The sequence below is a fragment of the Pyrus communis genome, chromosome 4 (assembly GCF_041283825.1).
Source record: "Pyrus communis isolate YQ-2024b chromosome 4, ASM4128382v1, whole genome shotgun sequence".
Lineage (NCBI taxonomy): Eukaryota > Viridiplantae > Streptophyta > Magnoliopsida > Rosales > Rosaceae > Pyrus > Pyrus communis.
In genome coordinates this window covers 4142297-4152137 of record NC_142568.1, presented here as the reverse complement: position 1 = coordinate 4152137, position 9841 = coordinate 4142297, and the positions used below count along the sequence as shown (strand labels likewise).

Below are 9841 nucleotides of genomic sequence, written 5' to 3'. Positions count from 1 at the left end.
TTGATTTTTATTTAACATAATTTTTCACGAAATGACCAAAATGATTAATGGTGGACAATCTCAACTACCATTTCTATTGATTTCAAATATCAAGAATCAAAGTGAGGAGTTATGCAACTCTCAATGATCATTTTGGCTAATAAGCCTTTAATTAAAATTACCGTTGCAAAGGATCAATGTGCTTACAGACAAAAAAAATCATTGATGATTTAGCTCAATTTTTTTGTGGAGAAGCGATACTATTATGTAATCTAACCTACATGAAGTAATACGGATTTGAATGCAGGGTGGGGGCTCAATGCACTAGTTAACTTGGTTACGTTCAGGTATGCAAGTCTATTTTGTTTATGATTAACCACATAAACACATGTATTGTTTATATCATTGAATCTTATTCCAGCAACTTATACATGATTTTTTTATTTATCAAATTAAAGAGAGATACTGGGAATTATAGAAGCACAAATTTCCCAGAAACTAAGAGTTTGAAGACCACTAAACTTCCTTCTCAATAGGAACTGTGACAATCACTACTTTCACTTCATTGAGAGCGCCCTTTTGATCAGCCGATGGCATTGCCATAACAAGTCCACCAGAAACGAATCCAACCCAATATGAAACGTATTCCGGCTTATTCCCTTCGCGAAATTCGATCTCATTTGCTCCAAAATCATCCCACACTGCTCTAGAAATCTGACTCCGACTACCTAGCCGTTGCGGCTTAATAAGTCCATCTTTTGGAAACTTCTCTACCTTGATTGCATTGCGGTAGTTGGTCTTCAAAAACATGGGAAAGTTGGGAGCCATATTGTTACCATACTTGTTCTCTGCTTCTTCAACACAAAGCTGCAATGCATCATCCTTCAATGGATTTACAGTCTCCGCAGAGATAGTGAAAATAACAGTTTGGCCACATTTTTTGCTAGGATTAGAGCTAAATATGCTGGTGGGGGAGCAACCAGTGGATTTCACAATATCAGGGATATAATACATTGGTGCTGCAGGTAGATCATCTTTTGAAAGCAGATTGTTGTGGATTTTAGCCCATTTCTTTAAGAAGTTTTCCTTCAACAAAATATCTGCCAGAAGAATGCTGCAACTAATTCCAACTGAGCATCCTCCACATTGGAATTTGGTCACCTAGGAGAAAAACAATGAAAAATATATAATAAAAACCAAGCAATAATCATCCATGTTTCAAATTTGAAAATACCTCACACACCAAAACACTAGAACAAAAATTGTCCTAGGCAACAGGGGATATCCCTTGTCTAATCATTTTTGATCTAGTGAAAGCTCGCTTAAATTCTTTTGAGGGGTTTGGTTTTATGTCCCCAATTTAAGCGCTATTTTTTTCCTCCTTCTATTTCCTTCTATTAATTAAGGGATGTGATATCCACACACCTCATTTTACTTCTCACATACCCTCTTAATTTTCGGTCGTCATATCGGATGAATTGAAGAAAATCAACAGACAGAAATTATCAAAGGTGTGTGAGAAGTAAAATAAGGTGTGTGGATAACACATCCCTTAATTAACTTCACCAGTACAGTCGAGGTTAACTTCAAAATAATAATAATAATAAAAACACAAAGCTCTTTACATGAAATATGCATGTAGTTGATTACCTGAACATAAACAAGTGGAGAGTACTCAGGATTTTGTTCATCAATATCTTTCCAAAACACAAGCTTAGCTTCCGCATCCTCTCCATCTCTGCTGCCCTTCAAATCAAGAAACTCAGACAATGTTATCGGGATGCTTGTCTGAAAAAGTCTAACGCCACTATCATTTGACACAATCTCCAGTTGATTTCCTTCCTCATTCTGACGATCAAAAGCTTGTCGAAATCGCCCTGCTAGTAACGGTTGCTCCAGCAAGGCCCTTGCTAGAGACTCCCTAAACCATCCAACGTGAAACCAACGAGCACCGTCCTCGGTTGCCTTTGCGTGGTAAAGAAGGATGTGAAGACACTTCCGGAATATTCCAAAACCTATAGGGTCTACCGCTGACACTTGGCGCACTTGCCGTGGATCGGTTACCTTCGTTGGTGTCACGGTCTGCACAGATTGAATGTGAATTTCTGGGAGGAGATTAATGGCGCCTTTAGACATTTCCATCTTGTAATGCTTTGAACTATAGCGAAGGGGACATGGATTCACTCTTCTATATATGCCCAAGGAGCTGCTGCATTTGAAATTACAATATGGCCCGCACTTAAAATTTCACGCAAATCTTCTTTTTGCTGACAGATCTCTCAATGTCCGGAATACAGATGGTATACTACGTGTTACTATGTAAGTAGTTAGATAGTTATGATAAAAAATTAACTTAACAAATAAAATTGCCCCCCACTCATATAATGACACATAGTTACCACTTGTACTCCGCGCACAATACAAAATTGAGAAAATTAGAATTAGATGCCTCATTTTAGACTTTTGTGGATTAAACATGTTTTTTTATTAAACTTTTGAAACATTTAATTAAGATACTCAGACCTGAACTACTTCAAATTAATTGAAATTAATTTACATTTAAATATCTGCTATATATTTTAAATAATTACAATTATATTTAAGTCAAAAAATTTAAACTTTTCAAATCTAAATGTACACCCACGCCAAATGGAAATGTACCAACGTCAAACGAAAACGTACCAACCCCGAATGAAAACGTACCCAATTATAAACTATATTAAAATGAATATTCATCTTTTTGGAATGTTTAAAAATATGTTTGATTCATACACAATGCTTTAGATAGTCTTGTTTTTCGGTAGATAAGTCTCTGGAACAACTTTTAGTTGATCGGAGATAAATCCTTATTATTGTAAATAATGCTAAATAATAGCGATAAATCATATAATTTTAAATTAACAAAAAGGTTATTATCCGTTGATTAATGACTCTTTCTAGAAAAAAAATTAATTAATTAAAGTAATTCCTCATTATTAGAACAAAAAGTAATAAAACTTATCTTTTGAAAACAAACGTAACAAAAATTCAAATGTACCAAAAATTTAAATGTACCAAGAAGCCAAATGAACAAAAAATTCAAATTCAAATGTATCAAGTAACTAAATGTACCATTATAACAACGAGTTTTGTTAATTGTTACATTCTATTTAATTTACTAAAATAAATATTTTAATAAAAATAAAAAAAATATTAAATCATCATAATAAGAAATGCATAAAAATAGAAGGAAAAAAAGGAAATGCTAACGTGAATAGACTTCTAACGAAATAAAATGAAATAAAATTAAAGTACCAAAATTGTAGAGAAAATGTTTAATCAAATTTGCAAAAGGAATAAATGTTTAGACAATAATATTTAAAAACGAGGCGTCTAATTCAAAACGTCCCAACTTTGATTTTTATGTATCGGCAAGTCATACATTCACAATACATTTTTGTTTTACAAATAGTAAAATAATTACACTGAATTCATCTAACTACAAGAAAGAAATTCGAACCTAAAAATAAAGAATAAAAAACACTGCGCAAGCCAACTTCTCTAAACCGAATGTGCACGTTCACAATACATTCAATTGTGAATGACTCTTTTAAGTAGGTGCGTTAAGCGCACAGATGGTGGATATAAATACATAATTAGTTGATAGGTCGCCAATTAAATGGACCGTTCAGTTATAAATCAAATCAATTAAACAGAGTACTGGTGGAGTTTGGACTTTGGGTCGGCATTACATCTTTATAGACCCTCACCAAGTTAGTAAGTAGTCTATTTTAGCTTCTCTTATCAAACGTCTCAATCTTTATCCCATTTAGTGCAAAAAGGCGTATGGTAGGAGGTAGGCCTGGCAAACAAGTCATGTTTGTCGTGTTCGTGTCATTTTCGTGTAACATTTGTTATCTTAACGAGTCGTATTGTGTCACATCCGTTATCTTAACGGGTTCTTAACAGGTCGACCCGTTATGACCCGCTATGATCTGTTAAGAAAAATGTATTTTTTTCTTAAATTTTCACATATCACACATTGTTACATAAATATTACTTCAAAACATTAAAACACATTTGTCGTTTAAGTACTACATCTACACTTGAAAATAAGAGCCTAATAAACAAACATCCATACACTACTAATCTATTACAAAATATTAAATGTGCAAGGATATTCAAAATGAAAGAGTTTTTGTTTTCAAGGTTGTGAAGCCTTTTTCAAAAGTTTAAACCTTGCCAATGGAACTCAAAACTTACATGTTATTCCTTTTACAAAATCTTCAATTTTCATCGATCATCATGCCATAAGATTTTGTGGTATCCACTAGGGTAAATATTTTAAATTGAAGATCGAATTCATTCATTGTATTCATATAGGGTGAATGAGTGTAGCTGTAAAAAATCATCAAAATTGGGGTTAAAATAACCGTTAAATCATGATTTTTTGTTGATAACCGCTGAAAAGTTTTGTCTCATTACTTGATCTCTGAATGTTTGTTTTTTACAATTTTTGGCATATTTGATCTTGAAGCATATACAAACAAGTTTGACCGTTGGTTCATTGAAATTATTTTCGTAGAATGCATATCCTATTAAAACGATAGATTCACTAACACTTAAGAGTTTATTTATACTTTCATTAAGTATAGCATAAGATTTTGTGGTATCCACTAGGGTAAATATTTTAAATTGAAGATCAAATTCATTCATTGTATTCATATGGGATCAAGGTGTGTAACTGTAAAAAATCATCAAAATCGAAGTTAAAATAACCATTAAATCGTGATTTTTCCTTGATAACCGTTGTAAAGTTTTGTCCCATTACTTGATCTCTGAATGTTTGTTTTTTGCAATTTTTGGCATATACGATCTCGAAGTATATACAAACATATTTGACGGTTGAATCATTGAAACTAGTTTCGTAGAATGTGTATCCCATCAAAACAATAGATTCACTAACACTTAAGAGTTTATTCATACTTTCATTAAGTATAACATAAGATTTTGTGGTATCCACTAGCGTAAATATTTTAAATTGAAGATCGAGTTCATTCATTGTATTCATATAGGATCAAGGAGTGTAGCTGTAAAAAAAATCATCAAAATTGGAGTTAAAATAACCGACAAATCGTGATTTTTCATTGATAACTGTCGAAAAGTTTTGTCCCTTTACTTGACCTCTGAATGTTTGTTTTTTGCGATTTTTAGCGTATGCAATCTCGAAGCATATACAAACAAATTTGACGGTTGGATTGTTGAAATTAAGTTTGTAGAATGTGTATCCCATCAAAATGATAGATTCACTAACACTTAAAAGTTTATTCATACTTTCATTAAGTATAACATAAGATTTTGTAGTATCCACTAGTGTAAATATTTTAAATTGAAGATCGAGTTCATTCATTGTATTCACATAGGATCAAGGAGTGTGGTTGTAAAAAATCATCAAAATCGGAGTTAAAATAAACATTAAATCGTGATTTTTCAATGATAACCGTTGAAAACTTTTCTCCCGTTACTTGATCTCTGAATATTTGTTTTTTGCAATTTTTAGCGTATGCAATCTCGAAGCATATACAAACATGTTTGATGATAGGATCGTTGAAATTAATTTCGTAGAATGCGTATCCCATCAAAACAATAGATTCACTGACACTTTAAGAGTTTATTTATGCTTTCATTAAGTATAAGATAAGATTTTGTAGGAGTGTAAATATTTTAAATTGAAGATTGAGTTTATTCATTGTATTCACATAGGGTCAAGGAATGTAGCTGTAAAAAATTATCAAAATCGGAATTAAAATAACCGTTAAATCATGATTTTTCGTTGATAATCGTCGAAAAATTTTGTCTTATTACTTGATATCTAAATGTTTTTTTTTTTTTTTGTAATTTTTGGCATATGCGATCTCAAAGTATATACAAACATGTTTGATGATTGGATCGTTGAAACTAGTTTCGTAGAATGAGTATCCTATCACAACAATAGATTCACTAACACTTAAGAGTTTATTCATACTTTCATTAGGTATAACATAAAATTTTGTGGTATCCACTAGTGTAAATATTTTAAATTGAAGATTGAGTTAATTCAATGTATTCATATAGGATCAATGAGTGTATCTGTAAAAAATATCAAAATTAGAGTTAAAATAACTGTTAAATCGTGATTTTTCATTGATAACCGTCGAAAAGTTTTCTCTTGTTACTTGATCTCTGAATGTTTTTTTTTTGCAATTTTTTGCATATGCGATCTCGAAGTACATACAAACATGTTTGATGGTTGGATCGTTGAAAGTAGTTTCGTAAAATGCGTATCCCATCAAAACAATAGATTCACTAACACTTAAGAGTTTGTTTATACTTTCATTAAGAATAACATAAGATTTGGTTGTATCCATTAGTGTAAATATTTTAAATTGAAGATCGAGTTCATTCATTGTATTCATATAGGGTCAAGGAGTGTAACTGTAAAAAATCATTAAAATCGGAGTTAAAATAACCGTTAAATCGTGATTTTTTGTTGATAACCGTTCTCGTTACTTGATCTTTGAATGTTTGTTTTTTTTTTTTTTTAGCGTATGAGATCTCGAAGCATATATAAACAAGTTTGACGGTTGGATCGTTGAAATTAGTTTCGTAGAATGCGTATCCCATCAAAATAATATATTCACTAACACTTAAGAGTTTGTTTATACTTTCATTAAGAATAACATAAGATTTGGTGGTATCCACTAGTGTAAATATTTTAAATTGAAGATCGAGTTCATTCATTGTATTCATATAGAGTCAAGGAGTGTAACTGTAAAAAATCATCAAAATCGAAGTTAAAATAACCGTTAAATCGTGATTTTTTGTTGATAACCGTTCCCGTTACTTGATCTTTGAATGTTTGTTTTTTGTGATTTTTAGCGTATGCGATCTCGAAGCATATACAAACAATTTTGACGGTTAGATCATTGAAATTAGTTTCGTAGAATGTGTATCCCACCAAAACAATAGATTCACCAACACTTAAAGAGTTTATTCATACTTTCATTAAATATAACATAAGATTTTGTGGTATCCATTAGTGTAAATATTTTAAATTGAAGATCGAGTTCATTCATTGTATTCATATAGGGTCAAGGAGTATAGCTACAAAAAATCATCAAAATCGGAGTTAAAATAACCGTTAAATCGTAATTTTTCGTTGATAACCGCCGAAAAGTTTTGTCCCGTTACTTGACATTTGAATGTTTGTTTTTTTTTTTCTATTTTTGTTGTATGCGATCTCAAAGTATATACAAACAAGTTTGACGGTTGAATAATTGAAACTAATTTCGTAGAATGCGTATCCCATCAAAATAATAGATTCACTAACACTTAAGAATTTATTCATACTTTCATTAAGTATAACATAAGATTTTGTGGTATCCACTAGTGTAAATATTTTAAATTGAAGATCAGGTTCATTCATTGTATTCGTATAGGGTCAAGGAGTGTAGCTGTAAAAAATCATCAAAATCGGAGTTAAAATAACCGTTAAGTCGTGATTTTTCGTTAATAATTGTCGAAAAGTTTTGTCCTATTACTTGATCTCTGAATGTTTGTTTTTTGTGATTTTTTGCTGATGTGATCTCGATGCATATACAAACAAATTTGACGGTTGAATCGTTCAAATTAGTTTTGTAGAATTTGTATCCCATCATATTCAATGGTGTGTGTATGTGTGTGTGTGTATTTATTTATTAAGTAGATTTTATTTGTTTTGTACGTATAACATTTAAAAAATTGAATGGTATGTATATTTAAGCCGATCCAGTGGTCACCAATTTTTAATATTTAATTTAATATATATATATATATATAATTATAGTTTTTAGGGCTATAAAATTGTTAAATAAATATATATAATTATTATAATATTTTTTTAGGGTTATAAAATTATAAAATTAATATTTTGCTTAACGTGTATCGTGTTACCCACTTGTATACCCGAACTAACCCGTTATCTTAACATGTGCTTATCGAGTTACCCGATAACGACCCGATTCGTTATCGTGTCGACTCGAACACCTGTTAATTTCGTGTCGTGTCGTGTCAAGTTATCGGGTCGTGTCAAGAATTGCCAAGCCTAGTTGGAAGGTCCCTATGTTGTAATGACGAACAAATCGATGTGGGGTTGCGATGACTCCACCCACATTATAACACATTTTTTTTTTAACAAACAATATTATTTACACTAAGGAAGATGAATGAGCTTAGCCTCACAATGAACTAGTAATAATGTGGTTCAAATTCGCTTTTGGCGAAAATCAAACCTAAGACAATACTTACAAGTGAATAAGAATACTACTAGAGTGTAATATTAAATGACACATTATAACACGTTTTATGAGTAGGGTTTATATTTTTAGTAAAATATCAACGATTGTACCCTTTAATTTTTGTATAATACTAGCGTTCCCCTGTGAGGGAGTGAACATTATCTCTCTCTCTTTTTTTTTTTCCCCTCAAATAGCGTATTTTTATTGTATAAACTTTATAATTAAAGCCGCTTATATTTTTAACCTTCATTTGAAGATTATCTTTACAGAAAAATTATTTGAGTTAGAGATTGTTCAGTGATCAAAATGTATAAAACAAATCAACGGTGTAAGTACCAAATAATATTTACGATGAACCGTTAATTTATTTAATGACTGAGTGATTTAGATTCAAATTTTTTTTTTTGTATAAATCTTTCGAACCAAGCTATTAGAAATCTTTTGAAAGAAGAACACTAGACTTGCACCTATTTTAGTTTAATAAAACGACATACAAGCCAAACAATGGACTTGCACACCAAAACCCCCAAAATAGTACCAGAATTTTGCAATGTGCAAGGAATATATCAAACAAAACTTAAACCATAGTCAAGCCCCATATATGTAAAACAAAATAAGAGCCCAAACCACAACCAAAATCTCTAAAATCGATATACCAAACCCCAAAATCTAACAATTTCAAATACTATAGCATCAATTGAGAGAGGAATTGAGAGAATACTTAGAGATTATAGAGAGGGAGAAAAGGAAGAGCATTTCCTTTGCTGGGGTTCCCCTGAAAGCATCTATTGACCCGAAAATAAAAAAAGAAGAAATAAACTCCAAATGACAGATTAAGCGAATATAGATGGATCGAACCTCGAAAATTGAAATTTCAAACAAGAGAAAGGTTATAGACTTACAACGATCTGGATGTCGGTAACTGGGTTTGGATCTAGGTTTCTGATAGGAGAGAGAATCGTATAAATAACTGATAGCGAAACTACACTAGCAACGGAGAGTAGCTGACATGGTGGTAGACGAGAATTGCTGCTGGGATGGTCAATCCAAGAAGAGCAACTGATAAGGGAGATAGCAATGGGATCCAAATCTAGGGTGCGGCAACAGTTTTATTTTTCCTTGTTTAGATTAATTTTTTTTTTTCAATTAGGGTGCCATAGCTGATAAGCTCTAAAAACCAATAGTTTTATATTTTTTTCGTTTTCCCGGTAGAAAAAAAAAAAAAAAAAAAAAACTTTTAAGAGAGGGAAGCATCCTGCCTTTTTTAATAAAATGTACCGATGATATTCTCGACTACTAAATGTTTCTTCATGTAAACCTACTTTTTATGACAAATTATTTGTCGGCTCAAATCTATTAGTTTCTAGCCCATAATTTGAATATTTCGTCGGGACATGACTCTTGTACTGACAAATTTTTGTTTTGTTGGCTTAAAATTTGTCAGCAAAATGATATTTTCTGAGAGCTGCCGGTGATGTACGGGGAGATGGATGATGATTTTGTTGTGCTAAGAATAGCACCAAAACCAATTGAAAACCAACTCAAACACAGCCATGGGAAATATACCA

At 31.6% G+C, this 9841-nt stretch overlaps 1 protein-coding gene and 1 long non-coding RNA gene across 2 annotated transcripts; both read right to left on the bottom strand.

Annotated features, from left to right (window-relative positions):
• Window positions 1–339: 339 nt before the first annotated feature.
• On the bottom strand, window positions 340–2227 carry LOC137723457 (HXXXD-type acyl-transferase family protein). The gene is made up of 2 exons (XM_068462655.2): window positions 1630–2227; window positions 340–1140 (listed from the first exon to the last, which is right to left on the bottom strand). The coding sequence occupies exons 1-2, from the start codon at window positions 2119–2121 to the stop codon at window positions 496–498; spliced, it is 1137 nt and encodes a 378-aa protein (XP_068318756.2). The 5' UTR covers window positions 2122–2227; the 3' UTR covers window positions 340–495.
• Window positions 2228–8442: 6215 nt separating this feature from the next.
• LOC148697322 (uncharacterized) lies at window positions 8443–9412 on the bottom strand. The gene is made up of 2 exons (XR_015961203.1): window positions 9176–9412; window positions 8443–9058 (listed from the first exon to the last, which is right to left on the bottom strand). It is a non-coding gene; the product is annotated as an uncharacterized LOC148697322 (long non-coding RNA).
• Window positions 9413–9841: the final 429 nt, after the last annotated feature.